At 31.1% G+C, this 24,244-nt stretch overlaps 3 protein-coding genes across 3 annotated transcripts; 2 read left to right on the top strand and 1 right to left on the bottom strand.

Annotated features, from left to right (window-relative positions):
- The first annotated feature begins 7,065 nt into the window (after positions 1-7,065).
- On the top strand, positions 7,066-8,359 carry LOC107927631 (probable glutathione S-transferase). Its single transcript, XM_016858743.2, has 2 exons — positions 7,066-7,543; positions 7,889-8,359. Exons 1-2 carry the CDS (start codon positions 7,235-7,237, stop codon positions 8,207-8,209), a joined length of 630 nt encoding a protein of 209 aa, XP_016714232.1. The 5' UTR covers positions 7,066-7,234; the 3' UTR covers positions 8,210-8,359.
- Positions 8,360-13,699: 5,340 nt separating this feature from the next.
- LOC107927630 (glutathione transferase GST 23) lies at positions 13,700-17,335 on the top strand. The gene is made up of 2 exons (XM_016858741.2): positions 13,700-14,117; positions 16,910-17,335. Exons 1-2 carry the CDS (start codon positions 13,809-13,811, stop codon positions 17,267-17,269), a joined length of 669 nt encoding a protein of 222 aa, XP_016714230.1. The 5' UTR covers positions 13,700-13,808; the 3' UTR covers positions 17,270-17,335.
- A 1,933-nt stretch (positions 17,336-19,268) lies between these two features.
- Positions 19,269-21,587, bottom strand: LOC107927632 (uncharacterized). The gene is made up of 2 exons (XM_041089417.1): positions 19,969-21,587; positions 19,269-19,936 (listed from the first exon to the last, which is right to left on the bottom strand). Exons 1-2 carry the CDS (start codon positions 21,556-21,558, stop codon positions 19,520-19,522), a joined length of 2,007 nt encoding a protein of 668 aa, XP_040945351.1. The 5' UTR covers positions 21,559-21,587; the 3' UTR covers positions 19,269-19,519.
- Between the last annotated feature and the right edge of the window lie 2,657 nt (positions 21,588-24,244).

Below are 24,244 nucleotides of genomic sequence, written 5' to 3'. Positions count from 1 at the left end.
ATTCCATGTTTTCTATTACCCTTATTATTTTCCATATTTATCCCGTTGAATTTCTCAAAAATTTGATGGATTTTCAGAGGTACACTTTTAGTGTACAAATCCGGGTCCGTCAATTCATATTCATGTTTGCACATTTCCATTTCAGAGAGTACACTCCCGCGAACCTCATCCTTACAACGGGATTACCAGTCCAGGCTAAATCCCCTGCAATGACAATTACTCTAATGAGCTTGGATCTGAATTACCAGTCCAGGCTAAATTCAGACCCTAATTCGGATTACCCGTCCAGGCTAAATCCATTTTCCACATATTCTTCGGGAGGGTTATATCAAGATAGGATCACTCGTTCGGGCTAGATCCTTTTTACCGTCAATTCTTTTTCAGAGATCCATCGAATTTTCCTTTCATTCAACCGGGATTTATTTTCTCTTTTCATCAAGAATATCAATACTTCATCAATTATCATACAATAAACATCCAAATCATATTCACATCAATAACAAACATTTCAAGCATTTAAGAATATAATTCAAGTTACACGAATTTACTAGGCTAAATTGTAGAAATACCAAAATTTAAGGACATTTTGGTAATTTTCCATTTTCCTCGAAGTTCCACCCAATCTTGATCTAAATTAATATTTCATTCAATTTATAATAAAATAATTCATTCATGCAATTTGTTCATTTTTGACATTTTTACAAAATTACCCTTAAAATTTCACTTTTATTCAATTTAGTCCCCGAATCTAAAACATGTAAATTAGCTATTTTAAAATAAAATCATATTAGTTGAATATTCACATATATTTTTCCTCCTCCACTCCATTCCATATCCTTGATATATACATAATATAACTATTTACTTGTTTACTCATAACAAGCTGTTCACTTGAGTCATAGCCACTAAATTAATTATATCTTAAGCTACAGAACTCAGAATTGAGATCCTCAAATTTTCTCTAAAACTAGACTCACATATATTCTTACCATAAAATTTTCAGAATTTTTTGTTTAGCCAATAAGTACAGTTTATTCTTTAAAGTTTCCTCTATTTCACTGTTTGACAGTTCCGACCCCTCTTCACTAAAAATTAATTATCTCTTTTTACAGAATTTGGATGATGTTCTAATTTATTTCTATTGAAAATAGACTCATTCAGGATTTTAAACATATAAATTTAAGCCTGTAATTATTTTTATTAAATTTTTGATGATTTTCCAAAGTCAGAACAGGGGAACCCGAATTCATTCTGACCTTGTCTCACAAAATTTATTATATCTCATGATTTACAATTCTATTACTTACACCGTTTCTTCTATGAGAAACTAGACTCAATAAGATTTAATTTCATCCTATAATTAAATTTCCACAATTTATGGTGATTTTTCAAAGTTAACCTACTGCTGCTGTCCAAAACTATTTTAGTGCAAGATGTTGATTACTAAGTTTATAACTTCCTTATTCCCTTTCTCTATAATATTTCCCATCACTTTCACTTATTTCTCTTCACTAATATATCAAGAACATAAGACTTTATATAAGAAAACTCTACTATAACATCTTTTCCATGCTTTTTCAATAATATCAAACTTAAAAATATATTAAAATCTCAAGGTTCTTACCTTGTCCTATTGGTTTCAACCTTTAACTTGATTTTCTCTCTCCTTTAGCTTCTATTACTTGAATCTAACTTGATATTATAGCTCCCCATAGTCTTCTTGTTATTTTTCTCTCTTGATGGCTAAGGAAATTCTTTTGATTTCTAGGTGAAAATGATAAATTTTTGGTGGAAGGACCAAATTATAAAGAAAGCAAAACTTTCTTTCTTTCTCTATTTTTCTCACGTTAATGCATGGAAAAATGGTGGGATGGTAGCTTTTCATCTTTCTTTCCACATATATATAATAAAATAATAAAATATCATTTAAAAATCAAATTAAACTAATATTTATTTATTTAATTAATCTAAAATATCTCCAACATCATCATTATCTTCTAGATTTCTCTCTTCTAAATGACCATTTTGCCCTTTATGATCTTTTAAAATTCCATCATTGAGTCATTACTCAATTTGGTAAAATTACAATTTAGTCCCTCATAATTCTTCACCTTTTCAATTTGATCCTAATTCATCACTTTTCCTTAGTTTCTAGATTATTCCACCCTTAAAATATTTACACCTTTGGTCCTTCAACTTTTTCATATTTACTCTTGGGCAACAAAACTTTTCTCACTTTTGCGATTTAATCCTTTCTTGAATTAATATGTCATAATATACTTCCCAATATTGACATAACTCAAAATTACTTTTTTATCACTTTATTTCCTTATTTTACTATATCAGAGATATTATCTTACTTTCCTTACTGTAGAAATTTTCGGGGTATTACAGGAGTAAAGCATTCCAATTATGGGTCGATGGTCGATTTAGCAATATTCGCTCCTGCCCCACTCCATTGCCATCCCTACTTGAGAATGCTATTGTAACAGCCCGATTTTGGGTCTAGTCGGAACAGTGGTTTTGGGACCACAAATCCGACGAGGAAAAATGTAATGGCCTGAATTTTCAAAGGTGTCGAAACGGTGATTCGAGATCACTAAATTCGACAAATGGGTAGAAAATATTATTAATTTAGTGAGTATAAGTTAAATGTAAAGTTAGGAAAATTTTTGTAACAGTGAATAGTACACTAGAAATAAATATTAAAATAATTAGAATCGAAAATGAGGTATTGAGACCTCGGGGATTTTAAACCGAGCCATAATATTTTTATAAATATTTATGTAGTGTTAAAAAGTTAGTATTAAAGTTTTGTTAAGAAATTTTAAAGTTCCGATAATTAATTGAATAAAAAGGACTAAATTGTAACAAATGCAAAATTATGGGAAATGATTAAATAGCTTAAATGATAAAACGAAGAGGGCTTAAAAGGAAAATAGACCCAAGTTCTATTCGGGCTGGACGGCAAAGGCATGAAATCAGCAAACAAAGTAAGGAGAATTAAGGGCAAAATTGGAATATTGCAAAATTTACTTAATAAAGTTAGGACCAAAGTGGAATTATCTAGATTTCTCTTTATTTTTCTGCATTCTCATCAGAAAAAACACCATAGAAGGGTTTCCTTAAGCTGGTTCTTCCTATTTTTACTTCAGGTAAGTTCAATTCTTGATTATTTCTTGAAATTTTTATGTTTTTGTGACTTTTACAACTAGGCCCACTTGTTGAATTCATTAGTTTATGATTCTATGAAAGAAGTTGAAAGTTGCTATGAATATGTGCTGGAAGTATATGATGATTTAGCATGGAATTAAAGCTTTAAATTGTTCATATGCTAATTTTATTGAAAGAATTGAATAGAAAGTGAATGTTTGGGACCTAACAGTAAAAGAGTTTGAAGATAGAGTTATATGTGGAAATTCTGAATTTCAATAGTTGTGTAACAACTTATAACGTTTAGGTAAAGTATTAATTGAGAAAATTAGATTAATTGAGGGGTTAATTGAGAAAGGACCGAATTGTATAAACTGTGAAATTTGGGGCAAAATGGAAATCAACATTTTGCACTAAAGCAGTTTTGGACAGCAGCAGCAGTCTAACTTTGAAAAATCACCAAAAATTGTGATTAGAGGATAAATAAAATATGAAATTAAATATTTTTGAGTCTAGTTTCTCATAGAAGAAACGGTGTAAGTAATGGAATTGTAAATTTTGAGATATTTGAAGTTTAGTTAGACCGAGTCAGAATGAGTTCGGAATCCTCTGTTCTGACTTTGGAAAATTGTTAAAAATTGTACAAAAAATAATTATGAGTTATAGTTCATATGCTTAGAATCCTTAATGAGTCTATTTTCAAAAGAAATAAACAAAAACATGATCCAAATTCTGTACAATGAGATAATTAATTTTTAGTAAAGAGAGGTCAGAACTGTCAGACAGCGAAACTAGAGAAACTTTAAAGAATAAAATGTACTATTTGGCTAAACCAAAAATTTTGAAATTTTTATGGTAAGAAGATATGTGAATCTAGTTTTGGGGAAAATTTACGGATCTTAATTTGGAGTTCTGTAATTCCAAGGAAAAATAATTTAGTGACTCTAACTCAGACGTACAGCTTGAATTTTACATATAAGAAAATAGTTAAAGTACGAATAATGTTGTTTAAATGTGTTATACACATTAAGGATGAGGAATGGAGAGGAGGTGGAGGAAAATTGGGAAATATATGAATGATTTGTGTATAATTGGTCATATGATTGGTTATAATTGATAAACGATGAAATATGAATGATGCTTATATTTGTGCATTATTGGTCATGGTTTAAGCTCATGTGTGAAAATAAAGTTTCATAGTATGTGTGTATGGTATATTCGGTATATGATTTGGCATGAAATAATGTTATGAATGGTTTATCATGTGGTTAGTTCCAAAAAGAGTTATGTTTAAATACACTAGCTTGCAATTATGGTTGAATGATATGTTTATATCTTGTGTGATGTGCATAGAAACAAGTGTGGGAAGATAATGAAATAGTAAGTTCATATGGCTGAAATTTAATAATTAAATGTTAATTTCATGAATTATATAATGTATGATGAAATATATATTTATTGATGAAATGAGAATAAAATAAAAATGCGAAAACTGAATAAATGATCAAATTGAGCGGAACACCGGATTTGAGTACTTCTGATCAAGTGACAAAGTTATAAGTGGTAGCTTTAGCTACACTTATCTGATCAAGTGACAAATTGATAAGTGGTAGCTTTAGCTACACTTATCTGATCAAGTGACAAAGTGATAAGTGGTAGCCTAGCTACACTTGTCTGATCAAGTGACAAAGTGATAAGTGGTAGCTTTAGCTACACTTATCTGATCAAGTGACAAAGTGATAAGTGGTAGCCTAGCTACACTTATCTGATAAGGGACAAGTGATAAGTGATCATACGTAAGACCATAGTTATACTATGGCCAAGAGGAAGTGAAGTACTCAATTTTCCGTAACCGTTCCCTAATTTGATTAAGGATGGTAAGTGACAAATGGGCCCAAAAGAATTAAAGCAAATGGATAAGTGGTTGTGTATTTATAACAGGATGATGTTGTTATTTAAGCTAAAGTGATATTTTCATTGCAAAATTGAGAATTTCATAAATGTGTTATTGAATGGTATAATCGATAAACATTGAGATAAATGGTAAATACGTATTAGTGTTGAACTTAATGTCATTGAATTGTACGTGAATTAAATGGAATTTGCTAGTGATATGATTTAAATTGTGAGCATGAGAAATTGCGAATTGAATAAAATGGAAATGAAGCATTGAATTGCATGAGTATGTATCGGGTCTCGAAGGCCCTAATTATTATGATTATAATATTTTGAGGATATATTGTGAAAAGTTATAGAAGCATTTTAATTATTTTGAAAGTTTTAATTTAGATGAAATTTTATAACTCGGTTTAATACGTTTACAAGTGTATGTGTTTTGGTAATGCCTCGTACCCTATTCCGGTGTTGGATACGGGTAATGGGTGTTACAGCTACGATTTTAAAGAAGAAAAAAACTTCTCAACATTAGAGGCATTTCTTAAAAAAAAGCATCGCCATATTTTTCGACGAGGGTTTTCGCAGTGTATTTGGCTTCGTCGCTATATATTGAAAAAACATCATTAGCATTCAATAAATTAAATACATTAGAATTTATCGTTAATGTATCAATAATTATAGGGTAAACTACCTCACTAATCAATCTAAAATTAGATCGTTCTTATTTTGATCACTTAAAATATTTTTGGTTAATTTGGTCACTTTCATTAAAGAAATTGACCAAATTGGTAGCTCAACTATTAAATCAAGTTTTTGTTTTTTTTAAATTCTCTTTTTTTTTTCCATTATTTTCTCTCTCCTCTCCTTTTTTTTTCATTTTCTTCCTTCTAACCTTGGAACCCTAACCACCACCATCATTAAAGATGTTGTCGTTGCTTCTGTCAAACCACTGCCAGCAAGCTCAAAGGAAAAAGACATCTAAAAATCAAGCCATGTTAATGGCAGAATTAGGAGATCAAAGCACAAAAATTCTAAAGTTTTGGAAGTAACCTCGTAAGTTTTTAGGGTTTTTTTTAGAAATTTGATCCTGTAGATTTGAAGTGGATGCTTTGTGCTTTACTTTGGTGGTTTTGACTCAACAGTCTGACTTCGAACAATTGTCGTAGCGACAGTGAGAAGTGATGGCTATGGGTAAGGAGAAGGAATGAGAAGGAAAATGGGGAGAAAGAAGCATTCCTTGTCATCGTTCATTTACAGGACAGCACTCATCGACGGTGGTTGAACGAACAAAGTGACAACATTTTAAAGGGAATCGATGGCTAGGGTTTCTAAGGTCAGGAGGGAGAAGATGAAAAAAAATAAGAAAGAAAGAAAGAAAAATTAAAGAAGAAGAAATAAAAAAGGAAAAAAATTCCATTAAATTTAACAAATGAGTGACTAATTTGACCAATTTGGTTAACAGTAGTGACCAGATTACTAAAAAAGTTGGGTGAGTAAAATAAGAACGACTTAATAGGAAAATTTACCTATAATTATTCTAAATTCTAAATATTTTATTATATTTATCTTTTTATGTATTACTAAAACTTAAAAAGAAACAGTTTGATGTTCGATAATCATATTTGATTTTGATTAAATTTGAAATCAAACTGAATCGGACTCTTAATAGAGAGTAAGCTCTTTTAGACTTATTTGGTGAGTAAAAAAGGAAAGTTAAAAAGAACATAAAAGAAAAAAAAATTGCTCAAAATAAAAAATATAGAGATCGATTCGATAAATTAACCTAAAATTTTTGTTTGAAATGATGATTTAACGTATCACGTCAGCTTACCGTTACACCGTTAACGACAATTAATGATTCAATGATTTAAATGTTACAATACGATAATATAAGTGACTAAAATATAACATTTCAAACATAAATAACTAATATGTAACATGAGACAAACAAAAGTAACTATTTTAATAGTTTCATTTCTTATTTTTATTTCAAAATCCCTACATCCACCCAATACATCTATCCATCAAAGATTGGTTCAGCCACCCAGTTTGACTTCATTGTCAACTTTATTCCACAGGAGCTATCAATGAACCCAATTTTCAATTATACTCTTTCCCCTTTCAAGTTATTGGTCCAAGCTTTCAAAAACAAAACTCCATAGATCTCAGTGTTCGAACCTCAAACATGGGTGAAGTAAAGCTGGTTGGAACATGGGTAAGCCCTTACACTTACAGAATCAAATGGGCACTGAAATTGAAAGGCATAGCCTTCGACTATATAGAAGAAGATCTCTGCAGCAAGAGTGCTTTGCTTCTTCAATATAATCCCATTCACAAGAAGGTACCAGTTTTCTTTCATGGTGGGAAACCCATTTGCGAGTCAATGGTTATTATTGAATACATTGAAGAGATATGGCCGCATAATCCTTTGCTGCCAACTGATCCTTATGAGAGAGCCATGCTTCGGTTTTGGATAAAGTACGCTGAAGATAAGGTACGTAAAATTTTTTTTTTTATAATTGTTTTTGTAAAATTTTCATATGGAATAGACTTAAAATTTTGTTAAGGCCCGATTCAACCCATGAACAGGTCTATTTGCAAGTAGGTTGTCATTTCTTTTTAAAATCAAAATATTTTCATGTTTATTTTATGATTTATACAAATTTTCTATCTAAGAGTACAATTTTCTCTCTAATTTAAAACTTTAAATTATTGATGAATTGATTTATAAGCCATTTTTGTCCAAAAGGGTTTTCTTTTTTCACATTGAATTAGCTAGGCAAAGCCTTTTTTCTCGAACTTGGAAAATGTTTTCCATTTCCTTGGGGGATCTTTACAGGGTCCATCAATGTGGATGGTTGGTGAAGGGCAACACAAAGCAGAACAAAATAGCTTGGAGATGCTGAAAATTATAGAAGAAAAAGCACTTGGAGACAAGAAATTCTTTGGAGGGGACAACATTAGCATGTTGGATATAGTGTTGGGACTTGGTCATTGGTTGGGAGGGGAGAAACTGCTTGAAGCTCATAAGCTCCATCGTTTGCATGTATGGCTCAAAAATTTCAAGCAAGTTCCTGTCATCAAAGAAGATCTCCTTGACCTTGATGGCATGCTTGCTTACTTAAGGCATCAAAGGGAAATGTCACCAGCAACTCATTAATGATTCCAAGGAGAATTCAAAACCAAAAGAGCCCCATTGAATAATAGTAAGCTTGTGTATTATTTGCTTTTTTTGATACAATACTTAGAACTGCCCATACGTATAGTCCTTTCCTAACCCTTAAATAGGAGGATAATACTCTTCAGCGCACTCGAATCTACGTCCTCTTACATTAGCAACAATACCAATGCCAATCGAGATAAGACTCAATCGGTAGGAAAAATAATAAGTTAAATTGCTTAAGTTTTTGAAGGGATGTTATCCGGAGAGGTAGCATCAAATCCTAAAAGGATTAGGTTCCTTCTTGTTTCAAGAAATAAAGACTATTTTCATTTTTGTTTTCTTAGAAAATGAAAAAAATTAAAGAAATGTGATTGTTTGAAATTTTAAAAATGATTTTTGGAAAATGAAAATGAAAATATGAAAAATTAAACAAAGTTTGTTTTCACTAAAAATACTTTGTAAAAATAATTGTTTTAAAATTTAAATGATTCAACTCTGATCCAAACACATATTAACACAAAAATATTTTTTAAATAATTTTTCAAATATTAAACCAGACACTCTGGTTCAAATCTATGTAAATGCAATTTTATTAAAAAATATTATTTCTCATATTTCTATTATAGAAAAATGGTTACTGAATATGCTTTCATTATTGAAAACGGGGAGAGATTCGTTTTCACGTGTAAAACGTAAGTGGTTTTACACCTTACCATAACTTTTTATATGGTTGATATTTTAACATTTTAGCTGTCATATTTCATGCTCCATTCATATAGATCATGCATATCAAGTTTGGCATGGATTGTAAATGTCTACCTATTTGTTTTATGTAAAAAAAAATTCAACCGTTAAATTTATATTAATGTAGACAATATTTTAGATTAATACGATAAAGATATTGGATCAATTAAAAAATTTACATGCATGATAAGTACAAATATCTTGATAAATATAGTAATTGGAATGCAAATTGGTTATGGGGCTATACGATGAGTTTCGCAACGAGTCAGTCTTTAAAGTTAAAAAAAAGAGTGATGTTGGAAGGATTATTCTTAGCTTGGGATAAAGGGTTTCAGAAAGTTGAAGTTGAGTGTGAAAATGCTTTGTTGGTTGACTTACTTTTGTTTGGTGGAGGAGCTAGTAGTAGTTTAGTGGAACTACAGCTGTTACATCACGTTTTGCATCGGAAATAGGAGATTTGTATCCGACATATCCCGAGAACTCTTAATGGTGTTGTTGATCACATGACTAAATGTGCTAATATAGGTAGTTCTTTGATACGTTTATTTAGATCCCCACCAGCTTCAGTCATGAATTTGTTGAGAAGAGATCGCAACATGTCTAATTCCTCTTGATTATGGTTTTATCTAATGTAATTGCTTAATGCTGTCCTTTTCTACCAAAAAAATAGTGATTGGAGTTTTAAAATATCAACAGTATAAAAAATTATGGAATGATGTAAAACCACTTAAACTTAAAATATTAACAAATTCTTTTTTGAAAGATAAATTAATTCATTCAATGAATAGAACCATACAAATCAGGTTAAAAAAAATAAACACTTGTCGTAGATAGTGAAGGACAAGCTCCATCAACACAATAAAGGCTTTAGTCTTAGCATCAATAGAACATTATGACACGTTGACAATTGGCTTTTCACAACTCAAGCATGACATATTTGGAGTGGTTGCAAGCACTTAATACAATAAGAAAATCAACCCCAGATGGTCCAAAGCAGCGAGCAAAAATTGATAAAAGAATCAAGTGTCGAAACCTTTTTTGAATCGACTTTTTATTAAAAAAATGAAAATGGGAGTCGCCACCAACCCTTTTTTACTTAGGTGTGATTGGATCACCTCAAAATTAGGCCATTTTAATAAAATGTTAGATTTGTTAAAACAGTAATATTCAGGCTTACAAATCTGGAAAATGGTTTCGGGAGTCAGTTACGTATGAGGAAGGATTAGCACCCTCATAACGCCCAAAATTGGTACCTAGTTGATTACTTGATGTTTTGATGTCAGTAGTTAAAAATAGAAATTAAACTAGGATCCCTCTTTGCACGATTTTTTAATTAAAATTATTTAGTTAAATCAAAACATATATAAGAAGCCTTCTTATTTTGAGATAACCAAAACGAGAAGGGATCATGTCCCATAAGTTAGGACGCGACATCTCAATTCTCGAAAACAAAATTGCTCATTATTTGTTTATTATGTGTTTATAGTTTTAAAAGGATGTTCAGTTATTTAGATTCAAAGAGAAGATCACAAACCCCATAAGTTAGGGCATGACTTCTCGAATCTCTAAATAAGAACGTTGTCTTGGTTTTGAAATTCCCCTTTTTATGCATTGAGTAAAAATCAATGCAACACTTAAAGTGATATATATTTAGTTTATCCGGGCATAGTATGAAAACGGACAAATATGTTTAAACATAATGCATGATATAGTGATAGCGAAATAATATAAAATGGCCATGTAGGTAGAACAACTATATTAGAATGACAAATAATAAATAAATAAATAAATAAATACTATAATAATGTAATTATAGTAATAATAAGAATATTAATTCATAACACTAATGGCAATAGTCACATCATTTATCATAATATCAAAATAAATAAGAAATATAATAACCATCTAAAATGCATAAATAAATCAACTATAAAAGGGTATAAACAACATAAATTTTAAATTGCAAAAAAAAAATAAAAAAAAAGTGATTAAAGATGTGAACATAAATAAAAGAAATGATTAAATTGAAATTTTAGAAAAAACGAACTATATAAAAAAATAAATAAAAATAAAGGACTAAAATATGACTTGCGAAAAATAACAGGGACCAAATGGGAAAATATTCCCAATCTTACTATGCGCACCGTTTCCAAGGGCCAAATGACCAGGGGACTAAAATGAAAAAAATAAAATTAAGTGGATAAATTTGAAAAGGAAAAAAGGTTGAAAATAGGGCCATATTGAAGAGTATTTAAAAAGCGGAAGGATTAAAACTGGAAATATCCCCTTTTTATAAAACATGGGGATCCTGGTGGTGATTCTGGTCGGCTTCAAAACGACGCCGTTTTGGGGTTTTTGAAGCCAGGCCAAAATGGGGTCGTATTGAAGCCATATATAAACTAAATTTTTCGAAAAAAATCACTTCTCTTCTGTTTTTTTTTTTTTAAAAACTACTTTCTTTCTTTTCTTTTTCTCTCCAGCGCGCCCTCAGGTTTGGCCACAAGGCCGGCGTAACTCTGCCATAGCCACCAGTCATCGGCGATGATGCTGCCACCTCCGGTGGCCAGAGTTGCAGAAAAGGGCCCCTTTTTTGTCTTTGTTCCACGGGGCACCAGATCTAGGGCCGAAAACCCCTAAAATCCCCACCAAAATTTGAAAACCAAAGGACCCTTTCGATTTTCAGTCCTCCTCCGATGCGACCTTTCAGCAAATCCCCGAGGATCCGACGGTCTTTCAAAACGGAAGGAGAGGACGACAGTGGCAGCGAAGGTAAAAACGTTTCATTTTTATTTTATTATTTATATTTTCGAAATAAAAAAGATAAAAAAATGAAAGAATCACCTTTTTTGTGTTTGTATCCGATTGTTATTTCAAAAAAAAAACTCATTTACAATCTGTTTATTTAGGCTTTTTATAGCCGATTGATTACAATATATTTTATTTTCCTTTTTTTTTGTTTCTGCTATTGTTTTTACTATTGTTTATTTCTTTCTCTTTGCAGGTGACGGTGTGCAGTCAATGGTGGGACAGAGACCCTTGCCTTTGCCATTTTGGTGCAAGGGCAGCAAATGAGGGTCAAGCCTCGGGACTAGGGGCCTCGGGTGGTGTGCCTGCGATGGGAGGAGCGGCGCGTAGAAACCCTAGGGTTTCTGAAAGTTTTTTTTAGATTGTGGGCTTTAGGGTTTGTATATTTGGGCTGGACTGTTGTTAATAGATTCTGTTATTATTATTATTATTATTATTATTATTTGGTTTCTGTTTGGGCTTGGACTAAATGGGGTCTCTACATTAAGCATTTACCAAATTAGAGAGGACGACAACAAAATCATTCCTAATATCACTTGTAAAACTAAGATTATATGCATAAGCAAAACTAAAAAATGTGCTACAAGAATAGACAAAAAATTTTAAAACTAAAGACTTATATCACTAGTGACAACATGGGTCAAATCAACTTGTGAAATCATTTATTATTATGAAATACTCCCAAACAGAGTAAGAAGTTGACGAAGAGTCATTGGTGGTCGGTGGAGTTCTAGCAAACAATAGACACCGTCATCTGTCTATCACAACTTGTGAAAACAATAAAGATACTCACTAAATAGATCTACAAACTGAAAAGAGAAAAGCCATGTGTAATGAATGAGAAGAAGAAAAAAAGAAATAATTGATGGCCGGAAGCTTTCGCCACCGCTTAGTAAAACAAAAGATAAAAAGCAAAAAAAATTAAGATTTCTTTTTCATAAATAAATATTAACAAGTTGTTGGAATCTAAGAAATGCTCCCTCAACATGATGGCAAATGTTTGCTTAGGTAAAACATCAAAGATAAACTATTTTAAACATACTAGATAGAGATTAGGTTCTAATTTTAAATACCGTAAAAAATATAATATATATATTATATTCACGTAATCATGATTACGACAATATATTTATATATATCGTTTTAAATAATTTTAAGTGTAATAGTATGTTATATTGTATTTTTAGGAAGAAAATTCAGGATAAAATTTTAAAAACGATTTTGTTAGAAAGAGTAACCATAAAGGGGAGAAATGATTGTATGAAATTGTGATTCTACTTTATCATCCCTTTCTAATAGGAGAATGACAAATCGGATTTTTCCTCCTAAATTTTAGTATTTTTAGTTGGATTTAAAATTTTTCAGTAAAAAAACTAAAAATCAAGATCTGATTTATCATTTTTCTATTGAAAAGGGATAAAGATGATGTGGAACCACATTTTTATGCAATCTCTTCTCCCAGAAACGGTGTTCATAAATTGTAAAATAAATATATATGATACCTTAACTATACAAGAAAAGACATATCTAATAATTCATTTATATATATTTCTATTTGAAATTAGACTGTAAATATACAAAATTAAAACCCAACATAAGATATGTAGATATATTTTTAATGTTGTCGTTGGATCAACTTATTGAATTAAAAACTAATAATCGAATTGACTAGTTAGATTGAGAACACGTTAGAATATATGTTTGAAGAAAAGTATGAAATCAATTTAATTAATTAAAAAAATTAGTTGAATTTACTGTTCAACTTGATTTTTTAAAATATTTTTAATGAAATTATTATTATTTATTTTATCGAACTAATCAAACTTGTCAAATCAATGAATTAATAACTTGATTGATACGAACACCAATCCGATTCTCAAAATATTTATTCAAATTACAAAAACCAAGTAACAAAGTTGCACCATGCATGACATTACCTTATATTGTTATATAAAAATATTTTTATATACTTTCTTTAATTGCTTTTATTATAAATTTACACTCACCGCTCTCAGGATCTACCAGAAAATCGACTAATCTCCCAACCATGGCGGTCGTGAAACTGTTCGGAACTTGGCTTAGTCCGTACGTTTACAGAGTAATTTGGGCTCTGAAACTCAAAGGCATACCTTACGAATACATCGAAGAAGATCTCTCCAAAAAAAGTCCTCTGCTTCTTCAATATAATCCAATTCATAAGAAGATCCCAGTACTCCTTCACGACGGCAAACCGATCTGCGAATCCACCGTCATCCTTCGATATATCGATGAGATTTGGCCGCAAAATCCCTTGCTGCCTGCTGATCCCTATGACAGAGCCGTTGCTCTGTTTTGGATCAAATTTGCTGATGACAAGGTAAACTCCTCTTCTTTTCTTTTTTGGTTTAAATTCAAAATTAACCCTCTAACTATATCGTATTTATCACTTAGGTGCCTAAGATTTTTTTTTTTGCAAAAATGATATTTAAACGGTTAATTTTATCTTATTTTACCAAATATAGCATCATGTTTTATTGGCATCGTACACTTTTTTAGATAAAATTTAACGAAAGTAATAGTTTAAGCATATTTTTGACCAAAAAAATTATGTACTTAAATTGAGAAAATTGACATAGTTTAGACAGTAATTTTGCAGTTAAACCTTTTTCTATTTATTTGATGCATATGAAGATTTTCCCATTTATTGATGTTTTATATTTATATTTATTTATTTATATCAGTAGTGAATATTATTTATTAAGTGTTGTATTTAGTTGATAAGGGTGGTACTGAGGTGCTCATGAGTCAGGTCGAGTTCAGATTGAGTCTAAGCGTGATATTAACATATATTATGCTTGTCCAAATCCGGCCATCATGATAAACAATTTTAATCTTTTTTTATTATTTTAATATCTTACATATTTTATGTGTTATTATTATTATTTGTGTCAACTTATACATTTTATTATTTATTATATGTTTTTTTAAATACACATCTGTATTTTAAATTTGTAATTTCCACATGCATACGTGTGTGATAGGATTTCTAGTATTAATAAAGCACCTGATTAAGTTGGTGTCACAAGTCAACCAAGCACCAACTCGGTTAGGAAATTACGGGAAGGCTTTAACGTAATTAAAATAAGTAATATTATTCGAGAGTATTTTAATTTTTTTATTAATTAAAATAAACCTACATGGTAGGAATCAAACCCATGCCAACTGCATTATTAAAGTTTTTAAGTTACCATTCAAGTAAAGTTTTATTTTAATATTTTTACACATTTTTTTATTTTATTATGCACGATTAATTACCTCAACTGGTTGTATATATATAGTTAATAATAATAAGACCCTTAATTGAGTTGATGTCACAAGTTAACTCTACATTGACTCAAGACTGAGGACAACAAAATGATAGACAATTTTAATCTATTTTTTCATTTTAACATCATATATATTTCATATGTTATTATTAATTAGTTTTAAACCATATGTTTCATTATTTATTGTATGTTATTTTTTAAACATACATTAGTGTTTAAAATTTGTAGTTTTCACACGCATATGTATGTGATAAAATTTCTAATTATTTATTAAGCTTTTTACCGAGTCGGTGTCATCCACCAACTCAAATAAACTATATTCAATTAATAATAAATTTCATATCAATAAAAAAATTCTACATCAAAATAAAAATATAAAAAGATAAAAATAACATTATAATAATTTCATTCATGAAGTAGGTGTCTTTTATTTATTATAATCTAGTATTAAATATTTAATGATAGTTGAAAATTTAAAATACACTCTAAGTCTCGTATTCTTCATATATTTAGAATTTAGTTCATCTACTTTTATTTTCAAGAATTTAATATCTCTACTTTTTATATATCAAAATTTATATTTAATTGTTAACACGGTTAATTTTTTTGTTAAATTTGTTGGTGCGATAGTTTGAAATTAAAAAAGTTACTCATTTAATAGTCATATAACAAAAAAAAGTTATGAACTTGAATTTAGCATAAAGAATTAATTACGTTTACACGATTATATTTACATTTTTAAATGGGTTAAATCATAATTTGAGGCCCGAATTTGTCAAAAATTCTCACATTGTGTTTAAATTTTTTTTGTCCAAATTTAATCCATAAACTTGGCAATTGTTCACATGTTAAGGCTTGAACTAGGTAATTGTTCCTACATTGGGGTATGGACTTTTTTTTGTTCAAGTTAGTGCTTGAACTAGGTAATTGTTCCCACGTAAGAGCTTCAACATTAGGGTTTTTAAGAAAATATTAAGGATTAAGGTGTTGTTTGATAAATTGGAAAATTAAGTATTGAAAAATAAGGGTTAATATTGAAATTTTAAGTGCCAAATTTAAGTTATAAAATTTGTTTGATACATTAATTAAAATTAATTACAAAATATAATTAGATTTTTTTGATAAATATAGAATTTTAATTATATAAAATTATAGTTTACATTTTTTCATTAATTTTTAAACATTTTACTTTATTCTAAACCAAAATCAAGTTTTTAAACATTAAGTTTTTATAAGATAACTTAATATTAAAATAAATAAAATAAAATTGAGTTCATTGAAAATATTTTCCATGAAGTTATAATTAGATTTTATTTACTCATCATATTCCGCACTTTTTTTTATAGAAAAACTTCTATTGGAGTATCAAACATGTGTAAAATACTAATCATTGAAAATATTAATTTTCAATTAATCAATTTTTTTCAATGGTTTATCAAACAATGTTTAACTTGGACCAAAAAAAAAAAACCCAGCTTCAATGTCGGAATAATAGTCAAGTTCAGTGATTAACTTAAACAAAAAATAGTTTAGGCTATACCGTGAGAACAGTCGCCAAGTTCAAGAACTAATTTTAACAAAAAAAAAGTTTAGGCCCCAGTGTGGGAGTAGTTACTAAGTTTTAGCCTCCTAAAGTGATTTAACCCTTTTTAACTTTAACAGTAGGGGGATTAAATTTCTTGAAACAAAAAATAGGAGGACTAAATTGCAAACATACAAAGAATACAAAGACTTGTAGCATATTTTAACCTAGTTGAAATTGAGATTTTAGCACTTTGTAGTTTGGGTTTTTCTATGGAAAATAACTTTTGATGGCTGATACTAGAATCTCTGCTTAAAATAGAGTCATTTACTCTCAAAGCTTTACCGAACCGAAGATGAAGAACAGGAGGCGGTAGTAAAGGAGTGGTTGGAAATGTTGAAAGCGATGGAAGAACATGCGTTAATCGGAGGGAAAAGATTCTTCGGTGGAGACGAGATAAACATGGTGGACATTGCATTTTGCATGGTTGCTCACTGGCTCGGGCTGATCGAAGACTTTGCAGGGCTTAAAATCTTTGAGCCACACAAGTTCCCTCGAGTGAGCTCGTGGATCCAAAATTTCAAATCAGTCCCTGTAATCAAAGACAACTTGCCTGATACTGATAAGATGTTAGGTTTGTTGAAGCATCGTAGAGAGATGTTGAGATCAAAATCAAATTAAGGTTTGGAACATTGATTGTATTTTCTCCCATGGAAGTGTTAAATAATAGTTAAACAAAGTTCAAAACCCTTATCTAAGTGACGTTGGATAAAATAATACTAATGTTTCGTTTGATTATTAGTGTAAGAACACGAGGAAAATACTTATTTATTATTTATGTTTTATAATAGGTAGACATAAAATAAAGAATAGTTCAAACTGATAATTTGAAGGTGGTCAAAGCCGTACAAGAGAGTGGGGGGACGACTCAAGAGTTACTATGCTCAGGAGAGTTAAACGAATTTTAGAATCTGAAGGGCAGTGGTGGATTCGATATGTTCCTAGAGAAGCTAATTCAGTGCTTGAAAAGGAAAACACCAATTTCAAGCTCAATATTTATTTTTTTGAGGGTCATTTTCCCAAACATGTGGTGGATGGATTTGAAGGGAATTGTGAGACAAAGAATCAATGTTGAAGAAAGAAAGGAGGAATTTTTTTTTATATGAAAATATAATTGAAGGGTTAGCAGAGGGAGAGGGTTGGGTGAGGATGGTGGGGGATCGTTGGAGAGGAACAGGGTGTGAAAATATTTCTTAATATTATTTTTAATTAATATTAATATAAAATCAAAAAATAATTTTAATTTTTCTAAATTTTTTATTTTTTGGAATTATTTTATACAAAGAATGAGATGGTTTACTTATGTGGCTTTTTTTTGCCACGTGCTTATTAGTGATTGGGCCGCATCATCATTGAACATTGAACAATGTTGACTAATGGCTGACTAAGGGATAACTAACAGGGTACCAATGCGGGAAAAAATTACTTTAAGTACTCAATTTGCCAAAAAAAAAAAGGGTTTAGATACCTTTCTGAGAAAATGAAAATAATTTAGGGGGCAATTTTTATATTAAGCCTAGATTGAATTGGGTAGCGCGAGGGCAAAGTTTAAGTTTAGGGTAGATGCGTTGATGGGCTAAATTGTGCCGGGCTTGGGTTGGTCTTACTATTTTTCATTTAGGGTTTTAAAATAAATTTTGGTATAATTATTTTCAAATCCCTTGACTTTGATTAAAAATTTTCTAACTAATAGTCCCACAATTGGTAAGATTTTAACTCCATTAGAAGGATATATGGCAATAATAAATAGAATTAAAGTTTAGGTATCAAAATGATTTTCTCTTATTCGAGTTAAAAGCTCTGTTTTTTTTTCTCTACTTGTGTAGAATCTTAAGATGATCCAAAGGTAGATTCAAGATATCGAAGTTCTATTTACAGTTTTTTTTGGTTTAATATATTAATATTTTAAAATTGACAGCTCAATATTAAATTATTTAAGAAAATAAATTTGAATATTTTCAAAATTAGTAAGTAGCTGTTTGAGTTTTAATTCGATTAGTATGAGTATTATTGCCAATGCAGGAGGACGTAGATTCAAGTGCATTGAAGCACATTATACTCTTATTGGGACTATAGGTAGTTCTAAGCATTATGTCAAAAAAAGTAAATATAATAAGAATCTATAAAAAGATTGAATAATTAATTTTTACTGACGTGGATTGTTATGAATATCAAATCAACATTAATCATCCACATCATCAAAATTAACAGCTCGTTAATCTTTTCACTTAGTTCCGAATCATCTGATAAAAATTAAAAGTTAAAAAACGAACTGAAAGAAAATAGATTTTTTATTTTTAATATTTTGAGGGCAAAGAAATAAAAGGACATTTTAGCATATTAATTAGAAAATGGAGTAGAAATAAAATTAATTAAGTTGACTTAATTAACCTAAATTGTAAAGCTAAAACATATATACAGTTTTGCGCAAAAATAAAAAGATATACCAAATCCGCTTATATTTTGGTCTTAACAATCACACACAATTTTGTATGCAGTTATGAATGGAAGAATGATTTTGTATTTAAATTTCCAAACTCAACATTATTTTCGTATTTTCATACTTCTCATAATAAAAATATTTTATTATCACCACCTAAAAACCATTTCTTCCTTCTCATCACTAATTTTTTATAAAAGTTGAATGCATAAGAAGCAAATACAAACGTGAAAGATACAGATGTGTGGTTACAAATCATGTTTTATCTAACACAACCTTCTACTGCTCAACAACAACCAGTAACATAACATAATGCAGATTACAACAACTAAGGCCATCACCCATTTTTACCAAATCTCCTACACCCTTCCACACAACACAACACACCTGTGATGTTGCGCCTTCTCTGTTTCTTAAACTTGAGTGGTATGTCATTCCCGGAGATCCAAAAGGCAATTCCTATGGACGGTAAAATTGCATTCGGATTCTTTACATTCTAAGGCCTGCCTATTGCAAACCTCACCACATCCCTTACATGGAGGGCAATTCCAGATGTTTTTCACAACATTGAATGGATGTCGATGCCTTGGACCTTCGATTTTGTTCCCAAGCTTCATATATGGGAGATCCCCAATAGCACAATTGAGATGAAGAGAGTTATCACAATCAGCACAATAGTAAAACCAACGATTTGGCTCTCTTTCTTTCTCGCAGAGATCGCAGAAAAGTTGAGAAGGCTCAGAATCATCAGAAAAAGTCAAAGTAAGAGCATGCCTGTCATACTTGTACCAAGCAGTGAGTGGTAGTGTTGCACAACCTACATCTAAACTGAAATCACAGCGCTTCATGCATCTATATACAAATGAGTAGTATAGCATTTTGAAACAAGCACTGCAACTCGTTCCCCCTTTGTCGTGGAAAAGAAAGAGTGAATGCTCATGACTTGGTGCTTCAAGGTGTCCGAAAATATCATACATTGAATGTCAATTTGGTAGCCGCAATATCCTTTGTAGCATATATAACTAAATCCTTGACACGGACGACCGCAAGCACAGCAGCATGAAAAACCCAACTTACCTTGTAAGTTCACGAGAGTAAGCAAATGCATGTGAAATGGGTGTGGCATTTCTTTAGGCAATTCAGCGCAATCTTTGTGGAGAAAGAACTTGCATTGCTCACAACGATAAAATGGAGTTGATAAAGGTCTCGTGCACCCATCGCACTGACTATCATCATCTTTGGTCTTCCCACTAAAAGTGAGTCTTAAATTATGATCATGATAGGAATGCTTGATCTCACTTGCTACCATTAGCTCTCCAATACGAATTTGTTCAACAACATCAGTAATCAAATTCCAAGGTTCATCCACCACTTCCTCAGACCTCTCATCATAGCCTTCCGGCATAATTGTTCCATCCCAAATTGCTTTATCAGTTGCACAACGTACATGAGCAATATAACAGCAACGAGAAGCAGGACAACGGTAATTGCCATACCTTATATCAACTTCCTCGTAACAAATTTTGCACATCCAATCCTCAACTTGATTTTGTCGAAGAGAATAGGAAAGAGAAATCGTGTGACGATGTCGTGTTATCATGATGTGGCGTGGCAATGAAATGCAATTCTTGTGGACAAGGAGGTGACATGTAGCACAGAAATAGGGGGAGTGATCTCTGTCAGTGCCACAAAAATCACAAACAAACCACATTTTTCTAGATACAAGCATCCACGGGTGTTCATGACTTGCAACTGTGATTGTTGGTGGTGAAAAAAGAAAATCATCAAGTGAAAGATCAAAGTTGCATAGAGAGCAGGAATAAACAAACCCCTTCCATTGGATTATGCACGAAGAGCAACTACATTTCTGGGGATGAGTAGGCGGTTGTGGCAAGAGAGTAAGAGGATGCTTACGGTCATAGGGGTGATTAATCTCAAGGAGTAGTTCAGCACATTCCTTATGAAGGTTAAAGAATGTAGGATAAGTGCAATCTGAACAGTGGTAAAATGGACCAGATATTGGTTTCCGACACCCCAGGCAATCAGGCTCGGCTTCCTTGTTATGATTTTGAATGACGTGTAAAGGATGGGGGTGCAAAGAATTAGGAAAATTTGCAGCAATGGATGATTGAAGCAAAGTACAATTGATGTGCAGATGGAAATTACAATCATTACAATGATAAACAAATTCCCCAAATTTCTTACCACACAAACTGCATTTTCCTATCCAAGAACAACGTGATTTTGGCTGAAGAGTGAGAGGGTGTTTAGGGTGGAAGTGATTCTGAATCTTGGGGGCTAAGTCTAACTCAGCACATCCCTTGTGAAGATAAAACTCGCATTGATTGCAGCCATAGCTCCAGCCCTCTACAGGTTTCTCACACACAAGGCAAAGAGCTGCTTTGCTTGCAACACTGTGAGATTGGATGAAGACCAAAGGATGGTGGTGGCTGAAATGTTGAATTTCCATCTGTCTTTCTTTCCAACTCTCAGATACGGTGAAATTATTTAGAAGAAGAAGAACAAAAAATGAAATTGCTTCATCAAATTAATCCAGGCCTGATGGTTAGTAGATTCTTTTCTTGGGTGTTGGTTTTGGTCTTCATAAAGAAAGGAATACTTGATGCTTTGCCCAATTTTCAAAATTCTAAGCATAGATATAGATATAATTAAGCAAATAAAGAACGAAAGAAGAAAGAAACATCAGAAGAAAGTAGGAGAGGACACTTTTCTTCGGAAATTCTCGTTGCTTGCTCTCCACGTTTCATTCTAATGATACCAGTCCCGATGTAATTAACAAGTATACATACATTCAGGGACAACATTACGTCAAGAATTAAAAACATCATAATCCCATTTTTCTCAACACTTTCCCTTGTGCTGGGCTTTACTGTAAAAGATCTTATTGTAAGAAAATAAATTCAATACATTGAAAAGGAAAACACCAATTTCAGGCTTGAAATTTATTTCTTGAGGGTCATCTTCCCAAACATGTGGTGGATGGATTTGAAGGCAACTATGGGACAAAGAATCAATGTTTAAGAAAGAAATGAGAGAAATAATTCTTTTAATGAAAATATTATTTCTTTTAATGAGAGAAATAATCTTAATTTCTCTATTTTTTTAATTTTGGAATTATTTTATACAAATAACGAGGTGATTTGTTTATGTAATTTTTTTTGCACATGTCAATTGGTGATTGGATCACATCATCATTGATGGAGGTTTACTAACAACTGGCCTAGTGAGTTTTACGGGCCTACTGGACCAGAAGCTTCTCAAGCTCAAGCATTTACTTTTCTAGTAGAGACCAATGTCTTGGAGCTAACGTGGGATCCGCTCAAGGGCTATTGGGTTAGGTAAATATCTGACACATTCTCCGACTAGAAAAGTTATTTTTGGAGGGGAAACTATGCGTTTTTGGGATCTGCGTGCTCCTTTTGTTAGAACCTCTAAGAGGTCCCAATGGTTTGGACTTGAGTAGGTTGAAAAAAGACATTCAACCTTGGCAAGAACAGTGTTCTGTGGAATATATGACGCATGCTCCTTTAGGATCTTTAAATTCTGTAGGTGGAATAGCTACCGAGATCAACGCAGTTAATTATGTCTCTTCGAGAAGTCGGTTAGCTACCTCTCATGTTGTTCCAGGATTCTTCCTATTCGTGGGTTATTTATGGCACACGGGAGGAGCTCGTGCAGCCGCAACAATATTTGAAAAAGGAATTGATTGTGATTTTAAGCTTGTTTTTTTCATGACTCCCCTTAACTTGGATAACTAAGACAGGAGACGCAATACTTAAGGTAGGAATCAATTTGATTACACAACATATATTGAAGGAATTAGGTGATATTTAAAAAATTATTATGTTTTCCTTTCGTTTCAACTCATTTTCTATCTAAAGTACTTTTTTTTAGCTCAGCTATTCCACCCTGCCGAGCCATTACCTTTTATTAATATTAAGATTCTTTATTAAGAAGTTAGGAAAAAGCAATAAAGAAAGAAATATATTCATCGAGCAAAGGAGAGAGAGGGATTCAAACCTTCAATAAATCTTTGTTTCGAACTATACCGGTTTTCAAAACCAGAGCTATCAAACACTTAGCTATCTCTCCGAAAGCTAATTTCTATTTTATTTTTATTCCACCAAATCAGACTAACGGATAACTAATGGGGATGCCAATGTGAGAAAAAAAATTAGTTTAAATACTCAAATTAACAACAAGAAAAAATTAAAATCTATTTGAGAAAGCATGTATAATTTAAGTTTAAGTTTAGGGTAGGTGAGTTGATGGGCTAAATTGTGCCGGACTTGGGTTGGTCTTAATCTTTGAAACAATTTTTGGTATAACTATTTTCAAATCCCTCGACTTTGATTAAAATTTTTCAAACTAATAGCGCCACATGGCAGCATACAATTGGTTGCATTCAAAGTGATGTAAGATTTTAACTCCATTAGAAGGATATATTAGATATATTGATAAAGTATAGGGGTTGAATCTGTTATTATCATTCTTTTATCATTACGTTGATCCCAAATTTATAAAGAAATTCATATTTATATTCTTTATATTATGTTTCTCTTTGCTACGAAGATTTTTTATTTTATTTCTCAAATTATTTTTTTCTTTCTATCTTCTCGCTTAAATAAATTCCTTTACTTGCCTAAATCAGTAAAGAAGATGGTTTAAAATAGAAGTGTCTATAAGTCGGATCAGGTCAGGCCTTAATAAATTTTTGGGCCCAATTGATAGGTTTGGTCTAGCCTACCCGTATTTTATTTTTTATATAGAAAATTTTAAAAATATAATACAGCAAATACACTTAAAACATTAAAATAAATTAAAATAAAAACTTTTATACTTAAATAAAACTAAGATAGGTGCAACTTAACAAACAAATGTCTCTAACATAGTAGCAAAATTGACAATAAAATAAGAGTTATACAATATCTAAATAATAACAACATAATAGTGAAATGACAGTAAAATAGTGACAAACAAGAAAAAGTTTTGTCGAGTATGTTGCAGGTCCGGTAAATTTGTTTTCATTCAAAATAATCGACTTTCAATTTCAAATAGCGAATTTTGTCTTATCCACGAGTGAAAGAAAAAATTAATATTAAAATTATATTTACAAAAAAAATTATTTAGTATTT

Source organism: Gossypium hirsutum, chromosome D02, assembly GCF_007990345.1.
Source record: "Gossypium hirsutum isolate 1008001.06 chromosome D02, Gossypium_hirsutum_v2.1, whole genome shotgun sequence".
NCBI classification, from domain to species: Eukaryota; Viridiplantae; Streptophyta; class Magnoliopsida; order Malvales; family Malvaceae; genus Gossypium; species Gossypium hirsutum.
This window is presented reverse-complemented; position numbering and strand designations above follow the sequence as displayed.